General features: G+C 51.6%; 2 protein-coding genes across 9 annotated transcripts in view; both read right to left on the bottom strand.

The window, feature by feature from the left end:
- Nucleotides 1-695: 695 nt before the first annotated feature.
- Nucleotides 696-9,402, bottom strand: NCF1 (neutrophil cytosolic factor 1). Of its 2 annotated transcripts, XM_074922927.1 has the most exons (12): nucleotides 9,296-9,402; nucleotides 8,752-8,832; nucleotides 8,330-8,405; nucleotides 6,713-6,878; nucleotides 6,523-6,578; nucleotides 6,119-6,241; nucleotides 5,487-5,594; nucleotides 4,550-4,667; nucleotides 3,679-3,786; nucleotides 1,946-2,072; nucleotides 1,813-1,825; nucleotides 696-1,071 (listed from the first exon to the last, which is right to left on the bottom strand). In XM_074922927.1, the coding sequence occupies exons 1-12, from the start codon at nucleotides 9,365-9,367 to the stop codon at nucleotides 953-955; spliced, it is 1,167 nt and encodes a 388-aa protein (XP_074779028.1). In that variant the 5' UTR covers nucleotides 9,368-9,402; the 3' UTR covers nucleotides 696-952. The 2 variants fall into 2 exon arrangements, with proteins under 2 accessions (XP_074779028.1, XP_074779027.1); XM_074922926.1 differs by lacking the exon at nucleotides 1,813-1,825 and having other exon boundaries at nucleotides 1,930-2,072.
- A 4,326-nt stretch (nucleotides 9,403-13,728) lies between these two features.
- The window catches only part of GTF2I (general transcription factor IIi), a 77,863-nt gene continuing 75,416 nt past the window's right edge, over nucleotides 13,729-16,175 (bottom strand). For all 7 annotated transcript variants that reach the window (XM_074923152.1, XM_074923146.1, XM_074923149.1 and 4 more), the window contains one exon: nucleotides 13,729-14,801. The gene's annotated coding sequence lies outside the window, so the exon portion shown is untranslated. The remainder of the gene's footprint in view (nucleotides 14,802-16,175) is intronic.

The raw sequence follows: 16,175 nt of genomic DNA, 5'->3' as shown, positions 1-16,175 counted from the left end.
AGCGCCCTCCCGGGCGGCCGGGGCGCGCCAAGGCCTTGACTTGGGGGGCGGCGGTCTGGATGTAAACCCAGCCCCGGGCCCACCCCAAATTTAGACCCAGACACAAACCTACACCGAGACCCGGACCCAGACTTTCCCAGCTGCAAACCCAAACTGAAATCCAAACCCGGACACTACCCTGGACCCAGACCCACGCCACAGAGGCGCTGGCCGTGCTGAGATGGCCGCTGGCCTCCCGACACGGCGGCTCTCCATGAGGCGGCAGAGGGACACACAGCCGCAGCCTTGGGAAGCCCGGGCAGCCCCACAGGCGCTGGGCCACCTGCCCTGCACCCCTCACACCCCGCTGCCATTTGGGGTGGCCACCTTGCCTCATGGCTCCTAGCCCACCCCAGCCAACGCGTCCCCACAACCCAGCCCTCGCTTTCCACTAGAGGGAGTGAAGCAGCTGCCTTGCAGGAGGAAGCTGCCATCCTTTCACCCTCAAAACCCTGTTTCCTCCCTGCCAGCATCTTTCACAAGAGACCCTTGCCCAATCCCCCACCTGAAAGAAACGCCTTTCCTGCAACCATGCTGCTCCTCGGTGTCTGCACTGACCAGCTGTCCAGGTGGACATTGAAATATGTCTCTCAAGTGTCTCTCCTTTATTGGTGAAAACCACAAAATCATTAAAAATACAAATAGGGGGTAAAAGAGGGTTTAGTTTCAAGAGGTCTCCAGTGGTTGTGAAAGCCTTGGTCCCCCAGGGGCCAGTGGAGGGGGACTGGGTCCCTCCTCGGGACATCTTGGGCTCTCTGGATGGTGGATGAAGATGGGTGCTGGGCTGCATCCAGCCAGCAGCACCCTGAGGCCTGCGGCAGCTGCCAGAGCCACCTGGATATGGCTCTGAGCTCCGCTGTGCAGGAGCTTGAGGAGATAAAGCATTGGCTGGCTGGTGTGGAGGGCTGAGGGCTCACAGAATCTTTCTCCGGGTGCTCTCGGTACAGCGGTTCAGGATGAGGTCTTTGCTGGGACGGGGAGGAACAGCAGGTTGAGCCTTGGGCTTGTTCTCCTCTTGCTCGTTTTTCTCAACTGCAGGTAAAGCAGATGTACATATGGGTCAGAGCTCCCCACCACCCAATACCAGTACCTTCATGGGAACATTCAAAAGCTTCTACATAATGGTCACCAAAGCTCCCGCCTCTCCTTCTGTCTCAGCTGTATGTGATGATGGGCTTCCTGTGGGTCAGGGTGGTGGGATGAGCCCACCAGTGCCTGGCCAGGAGCTCTGTTCAGGTTGGAGTCCAGCTCGAAGTCTGTGCAAGGAGCTGCTCTCCCTTGGGAAGGTCATGGATCCCGCACAGGGATTACCATATCTAAAGCGTCTACTTCAATGGCAGCCTCCTTCTGTAGGCACCAATTCCCTCTATGTCCTTTGCTGACAGCTAACGTACATGATAATGGTGATGGTAACAGCAGCATGGGGAAAGTGAGGTGCACAGAGGAAAGCACAAGTCCTAAATGTGGGCTGACCTTCACCAGAACCTACTGAGGGCAGAAGTGTCACCATGCCACCTGTCAGACCAGAGGTAAGAAACCTCACTGAAGAGAAACACCTCCTTGCACATGCTTTTCCCACAGGAGAAGGGTGGACAGGCACAGTGTGACCTATATGTGTTGTCCTACTGCATCATCTCCCACCTGTGATGGGGCAGAGCTGGAGACCGTGCTGCTCTGAAGGGACAGCCCAACCTTGGGGCATGAAGTGCAGAGGGTTTTGGAGAAAAGAAGACTCATTTCCTCGCCCCCCACCCAGATCTTTCAGCGTGGCACAGGGATTCCCAGGCTTTTTCACTCATGCCACAGCTCCACCAACCAGCATTGGAGGGCACAGGCTGTGCCTGCAGAACTTCAGCCTGTGTCCAAGACAAAGGCCCTGCGGAGACTTACTGATGACATTGGCCACCTTCTGGAAGTTTTCCTTCATCTTCTTCCGGCTCTGAATGTACTTTCTGCTGTTCCTCCTGTAGGTCTCCTGGCTGATCTGCTTCCGGCTCTGCTTGTGGATGCTCTTCGCATTTCGGATGGTGGATCTGCAGTGAGTCAAAACCAAAACTTTCAGTTTCCCTGCCGGTAGCTCTCATGCCAGACACTTTCTTGATGAGGATTTCCCCCCCCCCCCCCCGCTTCCTCCTCTGCCTCATCCAAACCCCAATTTCTGCTTTTTGGTTTTGCCTGGTGGAAGGCCGCAGGTGGATGCCAGCCCTCAAGGGCAGCCTTAGGTGAGACATGATGTACAGAGTGTTAGGAGGCAGCTGGAGTGGTGCTTTGGAAGCAAATACTGAAGGGTGAAGCCTCAGCACAAGCCCAGAAAGCAATGATGGAGATGGCAAGGTGGATCAGAGGAGATGTTTTTTTTCCCAGAATTCAACAAAACCCTGGAAGTGATCTATAGCTTTGCTTTTGGATGGATGGACATACACATATGGCATCTATACTGGCTGCAACAGTACGATCCTGGTATGGGGTTTGGCATGGCTCCCCAGCACCCAAGGATCAGTCCCTGCACCGGGGGAACAGAGTGTATGTGTCAGTGTGCGCTTGGATGTGCCGTGTTGAACCCACAGCAGAGAAACTACTGAGAGAAGTGAAAGGCTGAGGAGCCTGGGGCTGAGCAGTGGCATGCAGCTGCAGGGAAACCCCCAGCGTCGGGGACAGTCCCCAGGCAGGCAGAAGGAAGCCACCACTTTGTCTTCAGTACCAGGGCATGTGCGAGGTCACTCCTGACATCCATCCCACAGCATCGTCCTCCTGCTATGCTCAAGGCAACGTGGCCATCTACCTTCAGCCTCTCCCTGCTCTGAGCATGCAGCCCATTTCACAGCAAAGCTCTTGCCCACAATGGCAGGTCCCCAACAGGGCTCAGCCTGGCTGCCATCACCAGCACCACAGGGACAGCATCCACCACAGGGACAAGTCACTGTCCTTGGAACAGGCCACCTCACCTCCTCCAAGGGTATCAGTAAGCATCACTGCGCTCAGATAGGTGGATTTGGGCCATTTTACACTGTCTCACACTGAATCCTTGCTCCAGAAGAGCTGGATTTTGATTTTATAGCAAGACTGCCATGTTTTCTTGTAGGGAAGAGAAGATAGTGGCAAGCTCTGCCCCTCCTAGCAGTTTTCTTTGCATCATAATTAATGAGTTATTATTGCTTTTTATTTTTTTAATCAAAAGAAAATCCCTTCCATTAGCTCAAATCCTCCCATCAGATTAGGCCATTTGGTAGCTCTGATTAGTCAAATCTCTCCTTGCTTCTCAAAGATTCGTTGGATGCACTTAGGAAATAAGAAAAAGGCCAATTTGAAAATTAAATGAGATTAGTCCAGAAGGGAAGCTTTGCAGGAAGACAAGGAGAAATACTTCTGGCTGGAGGACCTGTTGGTGCAAGGATCATGCAGCCCTGCATCAGAAATGCTGGGGTTCCTCTCTGCCTGTGGAAGTCAGGGAACACAGAGCTAGTTTTGCTGCAGCCCTCCAGGATCTGCCTCCTCGTCTCTTTGCCCTGCTCATGCCTCTCCAGGGCAGTTCCTCATTGCCAGGGTGAGTGAGGGACACCACAAATCAGTCTGGTTTCATTTCACTCTCCTCAAAGAAGAGCTTTAGTCCTCCTCTCCCCCATCCAGGGCTTCTCCTACCTCCGCGGAGGAGCGCTCCAGTTTCTCAGCTCACTCTTCACAGAGGTGTTCACCTCCCCGTCTTTCTGCAGGTACATGGAGGGGTAATAACCTGTGGTTTCATCCTTCCTGCAATGCAACACAAAGCAACATCGCCTGCAGTCGTGGCTCTGTAACCACTGCCTCCTCATGCCTGTCCCCACCTGGTGCTGGGTGGTTTATTTCTCATGTTTCTTGCAGCGAGGGGCTTTGACTGTCTCCCCACCCTGTGTGCCTGTGGTTCTCTCTGGAAGTGTGGCTTGAGTCCAAAAAGCAAGAAGGGAGCAGAACAATGGCTCACAGCTTTCAGGGTCTCACCTGTGCTCTCAGGAAACACTCCCTGGTCCCTGGCCCACCGCCCCCTCCAGCCCAGCACGCTGCAAACACCAGGAGATCCTCCCAGTGCCACTTGCCTGGGCACAGGCTGGGCCAGGAGGATCCCCAGGGTTTGCAGCCACGTGAGTCCTGCTGCAACTATGCAATCTATGACTCTCCAGAGCACAAACGCAACTGGGGTTCCCCTTGGGGAAGCCCAAGTTTGCGGGGCAGGCCAGGGCTGGGATGAAAGCTTAATGTGACAGAATACTTAAGAGGCAAAAAAACTTTTTTTTTTTTTTTTTTTCCCAATCTGCCTCCTTGGATGTTTCTGAAACCCCCAGCAGAGGAAGCCCCAGCTTCAACGTTTAACAATTGGCAAAACCACAGGCTACTAGGAGCAGCCCTGCAAAAGGAAGTGCTGGGCAGCATCACCAAACAGTCCATGGCTTCCACAGCTCCGATGCGGAGAACAGGTGGTTCATTCCTTCCCTCTGCCTGAATCCCACTTGCCTGATTTCTTCTTGGCATCTCTCACCTGATGACCCACCAGCCATCAAGGAGCTTGTGGATGACTTCGACAGTATCACCCTCCTTGAGGGTCAGCTCATCCTCCTCCATGGCTGTGTAGCTCTTCTGGACAATGTATTGCTCACCTGTGCACAGAACCAAGACAGAGGGCTGAGTCCTACCACCCCAGGGATGGGGCTCAGCCTCTCCAGCCACTGAGGAGAGGAGACACCAGAGCATCTACCCTACATTTTAGGCTAGACTCAAGGTGGTTCAGGCCTCCAGGTTCCCCAGACTTCCCCCAGCCTTGACAGTGCCTGTGGTTCATCCCAGCCCTTTCAGCACCTCTCCAGGAGGAAGCTGGTGAATGCAAGCAGTGGAAGCACACTTATCTATCTCTGCTGAAGAGTGTGTTAATAATTTGGGTGATTAAATGAGGAAGAAGGAAGCTGTGCTAATAGAGTCTGTTGCAGTGTTTCAAAAACCACGAAGATGAAGTCCAGAGAGCAATCAGCATGAGTCTGCAGGATCCTCCCTCTGCTCTGCACGATAAGGCCCCGCTGTCACGGTGGGGCGATGCGGAGGGCTGGTAAGGAGGCTGCGGAAGCCACGCGTTGGGGAAAGCCTGCACCTTGGTGTAAATGCTGCACTGTGCTTCTTCGCTAACCCAGCAACTCAGCATTCACCCACCTAGCTCAGCATGGCCACTGGGTGAAGATGTGCATCTGTGATCAGCCAAAACAAGCACCTAGTGCTGAGTTGCAGGTCATGGGAAGCTCCTGATGTTGACACTGAGGCACCAAACCATGAGATTTATCCCTCCTGGAAGCTCCTACAGCAACATCTCCCTGCCCAGCAGTCCTGCTCAGTGGGGACTGCCCGATGGGCCTTGCAATGAACCATCCCAGCAGGGAGCTGTGGCAGGCTGTGCTCTGACGCACACCCTGGTTACCCCAAGATTTTACCTGCATAGTTGGGCTCCTGCTCTTCTGACTCGTCAGGACCATCCATCGGCTCCAGATAGGCAGCTGGCACCCAGCCCCGCTTATTCTTCAACTGGCAGAACCACCAGCCTGCAAAGAAAGCAGCCGTGGGCAAGAGCAGAGGGTGTTCTGGGGGCATCATGGGGGCACCAGCACCGGGTCAGCCCCCGGCCGGGGTAGGCACAGGCATCCCTGTGGCCTGGATGGAAGGGACGGCACTGGGGCCAGTTTCTGTTTACACGGTGCAATGAGGGAGCTTGGCCAGTTCATCCTGTTTTCTCCTGGGCAGGAAACCTCACAGGCTGAGAAATGAGAGGGGGTTGCATGGTTTTCTAGGATTGCCCCACACCCTCCCTGGCCAAAACCGACTGTCATGTGGCTCCATGTGAATGTGAAACATGTCCAGGCAGGAAGCGCTGGGAGGTTCGGTGCTGCTGGTTGCATTTGCTCTCTCCATCAGGAGACCCTGATACAGCCACCTACCCTTTAACCCGTGCACCAGCCTAACTAGCTCACATGCTGCATTCAGATGCAAGGGCAGTCCCCGTCCCTGCTGAAATGGTGGCCAGGAGGGGCCTGACGCTCAGGGGCTCTCCGGAGGGGTGGATACGTACCGCTCTCACTCTTCTCCACGACGTCCACCATGTCCCCGGCTTTTAGAGCCATCTCGGACGTGGAGCTCTTCTCGTAGTCGGCGATGGCTCGGTACGTCTGCAGCACAATGGGCCCCGTAATGTCTGCATGGGAGAAGTGAGACCGTTCCCTCTCCCAGCCCCCAGTGCAGAAATACCCTATTTCAAGAAGGTCAAAAGCATCCCCAGGACAGCCCCAAGTGCTCCCCCAGCCTCTTCTGGTCCCAAACTAGCTGGATCCCAGAACAGGGATTCATTCCCCCTGAGGCCGTGGTTTCCCCCCAGCTGCAGCTCTGGCACAGAGACAGTGCTCTCGGTCAGGGCATCTGCCATGGGATGGCTGCCCCTCTCCCTGCTGCTGCTTGCACCTCTCCAAGGCCTCTTACCGCTGGGGTTTTTCTTGGCATCCTTTGGCAGGAGGAAGACCTCAGGCTTCTTGATCCTAGATGGGTCAGAGCAAAGGCAGCTCAATGCCAACCACCCCTCACTGCCGGCAGTGGTGCCCTCCCTGCTGCCAGCACCCAGGGACAGGGACGCAGGTTTCCCCCCCCCCCCCCAGCAGGCAGCTGGACTCACTGGCTGTCTGTGACGGGGTTCATGTCGTCGTGACGGACCTTGAAGAAGTTGACCACGTGCAGGCACCGGGAGATCTTGTGGGGCAGGTTGACCAGCGTGTAGCAGTACTCGGCCAGTGTGCCCTGCCTGTTCTGGGTCGAGCGCTGCCCATCAAACCACTTTGGGGCTGGAGGAGAGGGGAAAGGACTCAGAAAAATCAGAGAGCACCCTGTTTTTATGACTTTCCCAAGCAGGCTGTTTTGAATCATTATTTTTGCCCTGAAAACAAGTGGATTTGGCCCCAGGGTGCTACATGGCTGCATGGTGCCGGTAAGGCAGAGCTCTGCGGGAGCATGGCCCCATCTCCTCCCTCGCCAGTCCAGCCCTGGCCTTGGCAGGCACATGAGGTCCACACATGGTGCCAAAAGGTCTGGGGAGAAGCTGTCTGCAGGGCTCCGGCTGTTTTGCAGAAGTGCTGCAGCTGCAGGTTCCTCGTTTTGTCAGCAGGGCTGGGGAGGCAAGTGTGCTGCAGTGCCCAGCTTGGGTGCTGTGGGCAGCGCGGAGGAGAGCTCTGTGCAGCCAGATTCATCACCTGCAGCCCATAGACCCTTGCACAGCTCGTGCAAGCCCAGAAAAGACCCTGTTTTACCCCATTTCAGTTACAGGATAACTCCCACATCCGTGCTCAGACTAAGCACAGCTGCTGGGCCACCAATACAGCGGCTGTGCTGGGGCACAAGGAGGGGCTCAGGGGACCAGCCTGTGGCCAGGGGAGATGCACGTGTCCTTCCATCCCGCTGGCCGTGGCTCATGTCCTGCAGCAGCTGCTCTTGACCCCAGGACTCCAAAATGCCACTGGCAGCCCTGACGCACAGCAGTGTTGAACCCTGCGTTGGGGTGCATGTGTGCAGCTGGTGGTACCCTGACCCCCCCCGCAGCAGTCTGACGCCTGCCTCAACCCCAGTGCTTTCAGGTCCCCAAATGGGACAAGGATGCTCCAAGCAGCCTCAGCAGGGCAGTGGCAGCATGTGGGAAGGGTCCCAGCACAGCGGTGTTGGTCTGGCCCTGAGGGGACCCCCCAGACATCTGCTGCATGGTGCAGGTTTATTCCTCCTCAAGAGGTGCCGACCACAACCTGCAGCTATTTCTCATGCTCCTTCCTGCCTCCTTTAAAACAGGAAATTAAATAAAAGAGGGAACTTTGCTGATCTGCACCTTGCTTGGGGAAAAACCATCAGTTCTTTGGACCAGGAGTTCATTCCCTGTCATTGCAGACATACTGCATTGTTTCCTATTATGAAATATCTGTGTTGCCATAAGGGCGCTAAAACCAGTCCCAGTGGTTGTGTCACGAAGGGACGGCTCGGCTCAGCTCAGCTCAGGCTCCCCAAAGCCAGACCCTTTGTACCAGTCAGGGGACACGTCTCTGGGGTGCCCAGCCTTTGGGGAGGAAGGACGGGGTCTGCAGGGCTGGTGAGTGCTGGGAGAAGCCACCGCTGCTGCTCAGAGCTTTCCGGGGTTTTGATTTCAAGCCCAGTGGGCAGGAACAGAAATCACACCAAGCAGACCTATTGGGGAATTTCCCAACCAGCTGCAGTTTCTATTTCACCCCCCCAGCCCTGGCACCTGCCCCCTCACCTGGCAAGTGTGGGATGATCCGGTTCTCGATGTTGATGTCCCCGGATTCGATGGGGAACATCTCCTTCAGCGCTTTCTGTGGAGCAGAGTCAGGCACGGCCGTGAGGATGGCACCAAGGGATCCCTCTGTGGTACCCACAGCCCTGCCCACGGCTTCCCCCCCTTCCTTGCACTCGCCCCACTGCTGCCACTGGTACGTGCTGGCTGGACCCCATGACTCCACACTGGGAGAAATCTGCCAGGGGAGCACACAGCCGATGGGTCCCCCTTCAAGGGGGGAAGGAGATTGAAGCACTGGGACCCAGGAGGCTCCTTTGAGCCAGGTTTGTTTAGAGATAATTTCAGCTGGAATTCACCCTCCTATTTTTCCCCAGCCCTGGTGCCCTGGGCTGGCGGCCAGTGCCCACCCTGGGACAACTCACGTGGAACTCGTATATCTCAGTAAACCGGCGGTAGACGACCTTTTCGGAGAGGTCGTTCCACTTCACCAGGAACATGTAGACCTGAGGGGCAAAGCAGAGGTGCTGCAGCTCTGTGGGTGAGCAGGACCCCACACCCTGCTGCAGCTGAAGCCCCCAGGGAGCTCTGCAGATGGTTCAGCTTCCGTTAAACTGCGTGTTTTTCTTCCACCACCCCAATGCAAGTAGCTCTGCCCAGGCAGTGAGCAAGCTGGGTGCTAGGGAAGGTCAGTAGGGACAGAAACATGCAGATGGGTGGGAATCAAGGAGCGAAAAGCCCTTTCCAAGCCTGTGAAGTAGCCAACGGCTTGCAAATTTGGTGCCCAAAACCTTGTGTGTTCAGTACACTTTATCCTCTGGCTGCCTCCAGCTATGCCATCAGCCATGACCCCCCCAAAAAAGGATGCTAGGCCCTCAGTCACATTTATCTGAATAAATTTGCTGGCCAGGCTTTTTACCCCGGCCAGTCTTCACTACTCAGCTTGGCAGAAGGTCGCTGCGTACTCACATAGTGCTGGCTGGGGAAAAACCTTTTCTCGTAGCCCAGCAGCTCGATGTGCCGGATGAAGGCATCCCCCATAGCTGCTCTTAGCCACGGCGTTCCACTCCGGCCCCTGCTCCAGCCTCCCCGGGCGTCTCAGTGTCCTTCTCCCCTCTGCCGTCACACAGCTCCGCTTCACTGTTAAAGCCCCCGGGAAAGCAGAAGTCCCGCTGCAATTGCACCAGTAATTGTTTATCTGCTGTGGTTTGTATTGAGTCGGTGTTTCCCGTGGGGAGTCTCCAGCCCAGCCCCTCCAGTGGCTCAAGGGCTGGGGAGGAGGCGGGCAGCGGGGAGCCCTCAGGGATGCCCTGGAGGCACCTCTGAAATCATGGACAGTGAAGGTGCAGTGCCAGGTCGGCTGCCCCTCGAAGAAGCCCCTCGACTACTGACACTGCCCCGTGATGGCACAGGGTGCTGCAGCACCCAATTTACAGAGGGTCAAGGACAGATGAGTGCCTTGGCAAAGACGACCAGAGGAGCCTTCACCCTCTGGAGCAGAGCGGGGTGGGCTGAATGAAGCACTGAACATGCTCCCCCCGGGACAGCAGTGCCGTCTCTCTAGGGCTGGAAGGCCACCCTGAGCTCCCCGGGCGGGCAGGGAAGCTGGGGCACAGCCCTGGCAGGACAGGGCTTGGTTTGCTTGTTTGGTTTTAGGTTTAGTTTGATTTGGCTGGTTTGCAGGTAGGTTTCTTTAATAATTTGTTGTATGTTATGCACACATGTGTGGGAGTTTGCATGGGGTCATTTTAGTAATGTCATTTCAGTGTTGATAATGTATGAAAAAATCATCAGTAAAATTTGTGATGAAAATACAGTAGTTGAAATTCACTACAGCGCACAAGAGCTCCTGTTCTTGCATTGCTGATTCCTTTCAGTCACCTGCAGCTTCCCCAAAATCTGCCACCGAAAGGCTCCCTTGAGCAGCCCCCAAAGCCCTGAGCCAACGCCAGCGCCGCAGCTCCGCTCCCCCTTACCCGGGCATGGGGCTGCGTGGAGCACTGGGAAACCTCAGGGTGGGCTGGAGCCAAACCCCCACCTCCCACCAGGAGAGCACGAGGGGTCCTGGCAAAGCCCCTCGGAGAGGGCGGCACCACCGTCCTCCTCCAGCCCCGGCTCTGAGCAGAAAGGCCTGAAGGGACACGGGGGCCACACGTATCAATCCCACGCTGCTCACAGCAAAGCTGCACCCAGGAGCACTTTTGTCCCTGTCAAGGGCACCCCCAGTTACGAGGGGTGCCAGTGCTGGGCTGTCCCCTGGCAGAGGTGGGACCCACTCTCCACAGGATGCTCAGGTGGAGCCTGTGAACCCTCCACCCCCTCCCCAACTCCATCTGCTACATCCCCTCCAGGAGCCCGTGCCAGGGTGCCGCTGGTGTCCCCGGCGGCCCAACACCTTACCCTGAGCTGGTCTTCAGCGCAAGCCTAGACCCACGCTCCACATCCCCATTCCCGGCAGGCAGCAGCCCCCGGCCAGCGGCGGAGCTCACGTGGGCTCTCCCCACCGATCATCAACAGCAAACCCTGCTGCAAGGTCAGCCCCGATGCCCTTAGTAGCTGTAAAGACAAAACCTACCTCTGGCTGCACTAAAAAAATTCAAATACTAACCCTAGCTTTCCCCGTATCCCAACTACAGTGCTTTGCAGCCAAGATCAGAAACATGTCATTTAAATTTAGTTCCTCATTTTTTTAACATGGGGACTTCCCTGCATGCAAGGCAAAACTATACAACCAGTAATATTAAAAAAGTTACCTCCAGGGCTGTTTGCATTCTGCCCTGCTAACAGCCAGATTGCTGCTTCTTATGCAGCAGCACCACAAACTTCATCATGAAAGCTAATTTCATAATTGTTTGTACTAAGTTTGAAACCGCTTTACAGACAGTGCATTACTGGAAACCACTTAATTAGCATGTTTCTTCCTGTTTCCTCATCTTGTGATGCGAGAAATGAAACAAGAGCTTGTAGATCTCACTGCTGGCGATGGGTTAGCTCACAGTGAGACACAGCCTGTCACTCGGTATGATACACTGCTTCGTGTTCCTACCAACTGTCCCACAGTTACTGCGTTGTCAAGAAACAATTTTAGAAGAAAATTCTTGGAGGAGTAATGACCCATGGCATAAACGAGTTTATGGAGTCCATGAGCCGATTCATGCTTCGGAGAAGAGGGCTGGCATCTGAATGCAGGACCTGATTGTGGAGAACTTCCACTGGCCTCCAGCCTCAGCTGGCAGCAGTACTCTGCAGCAACACACCACCACTGCTTTGGGGTAAGAACGGCAGATATGGGGCCCAAGGTGACAGATTTCAATCAAGGTTATTGAAGACAAAGCTGTGGAAGTGAAGAGGTTCAGGCAAATGGACTACCCTCTTTTCTGTAGTGTTCCACCCAAAACCAGTAGCAAAACTTCCCAGAAATAAAAAGCTGAAGAAAGGAATGCTACCTGAATTTTGTTCAAAACACAATAGTGGTTTAAATTTAAGCTTAATTCAGTCTTAATTCTGACTTAATTCAGTCCAGAGCCAAGGAAGACCTTGCTTATGCCACTGATGGCAAGTTGCTGTATGTGAATACTACTACATGCAAAAATCACAAAAATTGAAGTCTGCCCTCTTCCTTAGCAGTCTGTCGCTGATCGGACACACACAAAGGAGAAAAGGTTCAAGTTTTGTATGTGGAAAATCCCAAGGGAAAACCACTGGCCAGCAGCTGCACGACAGCTGCAACGGGCCTCATCTGACATCTAGTGGTTATCGCTGTGAGAAAAGCCAGGGTGCTGTAGCCGAGGAACTCCAGCCTCCACCACGGACACCCTGGAACCAACACTACCTGGATCCAAAATTCCTATTTCAGAGAAAGGAGCCAGCCCAAGGTTCAGTAAAACATGGGGAATAAAGACTTGTCTGCTACTTCATCATCACAAAGCTTCTCTGCTGGAACAAAAAATATTCAGAGCTCTCACAGTTGTTGCAATTTTATTTATTTACTTTTTTATTAGTACAGCCAAGGCTTTTTAGGGCATTATCACTCAATACCCGACGAGTGAAACACCTCATGTATTACTAGTTTGGAAATGAGTGAGATTTTCATACACAGTCAACATCTTAAAAAGTCTGCTACCTGTTAGGACTATATATATTTTTTAATATAAAATTGATATTTGGAAGGTATAAATATTGGTGCAATTATTTTGTCAGTCTAACTCAAAATGTCCCAAAAGAGACTTCAGTGCTGAATGCTGACCCCCCGTCAGCATCACTGCGAGCCCAGCAGTGGGACAGGCACCAGGCACGCTGCACCCCTTGCTCCCAGCACCACCCAAGGACGTCAGTCCTTCCAGGAAAAACACTGCATCAGTTTTCACTTCATTTTTTTTCAGCTCCTGCATGTGAAGTCGCAGGATGTCCACACTGCTGTTACATACATGAAAGGCAGTAGCCTGGAATGACTAATTTTCACAGTTCTTTTGCTAAGATGCCTCGCCCTCATTTGAGGGAGCACTAACGACTCCATCAGCAATTCAGAGCCTTGCTGGGCAGACAGCTGTGCAAAAAGCGCCTCCTAAAGATAGCTGCCAGTGAAGAAGGGATGGACTGTCCTTCTGCTTTTCAAAAGGGGAAGTTGAGAGCCAGCTGAAAACCCGGGGAAAGCTGCATTAACTCATTTCCCCGTTCTAAACATTTCTAGCAGCAATCGTGAAACTGGCCCTGGCCCTGATAACAAACTATTTATGGAGGTGTGTTAACTGAGCAGGTCTATAATCTGCAGAGAACTACACCAATGGCTACAATTCAGGCCAGCAGCACACAGCAGAGTTAATACCCACACAGCGGAGAGGGAACACATCAGTTACACCAACGGGCTGGTTCCCACGGGGCTGAGACAGGGGCTGCTTGCCCAGGCAGGAAGGCAGTGCTGAATCGGCCACCACCGGTTCCCCAGCTGGAGAGCCAGAAGGTACAACCAGACAAGTGTTTTCAAAATGACTCAGCAAGGAGCTAACCCTGCTCCTACTGACATCAACGGCACAAGGCCCGAATATTTAAGTCGAAGCACCTAGATGGGCACGGAACAATCGTCAAAACGCAAGCATGCGTCCTACAGCTCTCCTCTGCCTCCAGAATGACAGAGCGTGTGCTGCTCCAATGCATCTGCTGAATTTCAGGTTGCTCCCAGGGAACAGACACTGCACCCAACAGAATTTAAGGCTTCAAAGTTTTCCTTGAAGATACAACTACCTCACCCACAGAGCTGGATTTCTGTCTGAAAGGCATGACTGGAATTTACTTCCTCCACTGGAAGGAGTAACTATGCCAAAGCACGTTCTACCTGCCTACAGACTGCTACAACTTCATTTGTTGTAAAATACGTAAATGTATACTGCATGGACAGCCATGAAAACCAGCAGAAAGGTCTTTATTTCTTAATCAGGGAATTAGGTTCACCATTTGTGCATAATGCAGTCATCCCAAATTCATGCCAATAAAAGAGAAACCTTTACAATAATCTGCATCTTCTCTGTAGAGATTATCATATAGCCAGAACTTTAAATCTCTTACGGTTTGTGAAACTTAAAATAAATGCATACATGAGTCTCTAACGTGATGTGGGGCGTAACCAGGACTACAGGGGACTTAACTTTTGACATAGGAGAACTTACAGCAGCTTGCAGCGTATGTTTCCATAACTAGTTCTAGATGAAGAGAAGGGCATCCCCCACAGCCTTCAGGAGAAAACTCTCACAGGTCCACGGGAGTTCTGCCTATGTTAGGACTGCAAGACCAGACCCCATCATATATAAACCATGTGAGATATTCTGATAAAACATGCACTTACTACTTTGAATTAATGGAACAGACTATAACACGGTTTAATTTAAATTGGTTCCTAATCCACACACTGAAATACTGACCATTTCACAGTCCATCTCATTAATGCGTACTAACGCTCAAGTGAACCAGTTTATTTTTTATTTATGAAAAACATATGAATTGTGATAGATATCATAGGAAAAATTAGTTCAAATATACAGATACTATTGTCCAATCAGCCATTAAAGGAATAAGAACCAAAAAGTATTGATTTTTTTCCCAAAGAAAAACTAACAAACTGAACTACTTGCAGGAAATTTTCTTCATTACAAAAGCTGAGATGCATTCAGGTACAGTGAAATTCAGCTTTATTGGGAAGTGTAGACAGCTTCTGTTAAGTCCCTGTTGATTTTACTCCCTGTCATCTCCCCAGCGTTGCTGCATCAAATTTAGTCCTTATAATATATTCCAAAGTAAAATCAGCCATTCCAAATCTACAGGCATTCTTTGCTTTAAGTCAATTCACAGAACTGCTGAAAAAGTAGACATTTCTATCTAAAAGTACAAAAAGGGTTTGTATAGAAGGTACTTCTCTTATACAGTTATATTACACAGCTCAAGACAGTCCCGGCAGGCTCTTCTCAGAACTGGATGCTTCTGACTAGATAAGAAAAATTACAAAAGCAAGTTAGTGTCATTGCAGCTCTGTATCTTATTACAAATATGAGTAGTTTCCATTGCCTTTTTGAGTTCTTTAGGCCTAGATTCAGAGAGCATGCTGAAGCTGAATGTTGCTTTCAATAAATACAAGATTTTAATGTGAGCTCTGTACGAATTTAGATCAAATATTAGCTTCAGTATAATAAATTCAGTGGATGGCCTAAAGCATCCAAGAGGCCAAACCACCACAGGACCGAGTTTCAAGCTCAGACAAAATTTGGTGAGACAGCTTTTCATACCTCCACTGGGTGAAGCACTTCCCACGACAAATCAAAAGTTTTTCTTTAGTGTATTTTCTCCTGCCATGTTCAGTTTTATGACAAATATTTCCAAAGCAGTCTTCACCAATTTATTATGAAGACTACTGCTGTACTTATAATTCTCAGGGCACAGACAGTTGGTGTGCTGGTACATCAGTCTCTGCCAGTTTCTACCAAATCATATTTGGATTTGTCCCTTCAGTCCCTCATCCCAGTGCTGCCAGCAGCCCTCTTGTACCAGGCTGTGTTTCGGCTGCACGGATGGAGGGCTGTGGCCAAGGCTGTCCCCGCATCCCAAAAAGGTGGATGGTTCCAGGGGGTGAAACCCATGGGCTCCCCCAGCCACTGCGACACACAAGGGACAAACCACATTATCATTCCAAGCTGCTCAGGCTGACAAATCCAGAGCCAGAGCTTGGTTTTGCTGATTGCCCGTCTGTGCTCTCAGAACTGGATCACTACACAGACATTGTCTTTTCAGAGATGAATACCACGTCTTTTTCTTACTAAAGCTAGACGTACACTAAACAGCTCAAGTACACTAAACAAATGCATCCAACTTTGTATCAATCAAGACAAATGTTCAAAGAATCAAACGCTACACATTGAGGAAAATATTTGGTTTGGTGTATTAGCAAAAAACTGAAAAGCAAAGAAGTACTACAGAGCTGTGACAGCTTAAAATAGCCATTTTCTCTGAATGAGGCATAAAGACTCACAACCATGTGGATCAGCCTTTTACATCTGGTGATGTGATAGCATCACTAGCCCTACTCTCCACCTCCACCAAAATATCATTTTTAGGAATGAAGTTAAAAACAGTATAAGAAAAAGACTCAGACATTTTTGCATTGTAAATTAAACTATGCTTTTCATAAAAGTTAATGGAAAAGAAAAAAAAAACCAAAAACTTTTAAAGGAAGTTGGTTTGTCATTCTGGCTAATAGCTTTACTAAGTGTCCCAAGGTTAAACAATATTGTAATTGTACTGAAGAGCTTTCCTGCTCAAATACAATTTGAAATATATAGGCTATACCAAGAATAATAATGACACA

Source organism: Athene noctua, chromosome 19, assembly GCF_965140245.1.
Source record: "Athene noctua chromosome 19, bAthNoc1.hap1.1, whole genome shotgun sequence".
Classification (NCBI taxonomy): Eukaryota; Metazoa; Chordata; class Aves; order Strigiformes; family Strigidae; genus Athene; species Athene noctua.
The sequence above is the reverse complement of the archived record's forward strand: the minus strand, read 5'-3'. Positions and strand labels throughout refer to the sequence as shown.

Bases quoted from the DNA above. Each gene is read 5' to 3' on its own strand.
- NCF1 (XM_074922926.1), bottom strand. From the start codon at position 9,367: ATGGGGGATGCCTTCATCCGGCACATCGAGCTGCTGGGCTACGAGAAA. The intron at 5,595-6,118 runs GTACGTATCCAC...CTTTCTTTGCAG, and splicing joins CGTGGAGAAGAGTGAGAGCG to GCTGGTGGTTCTGCCAGTTG. The intron at 4,668-5,486 runs GTAAAATCTTGG...TTCTGTGCACAG, and splicing joins GCAGGAGCCCAACTATGCAG to GTGAGCAATACATTGTCCAG.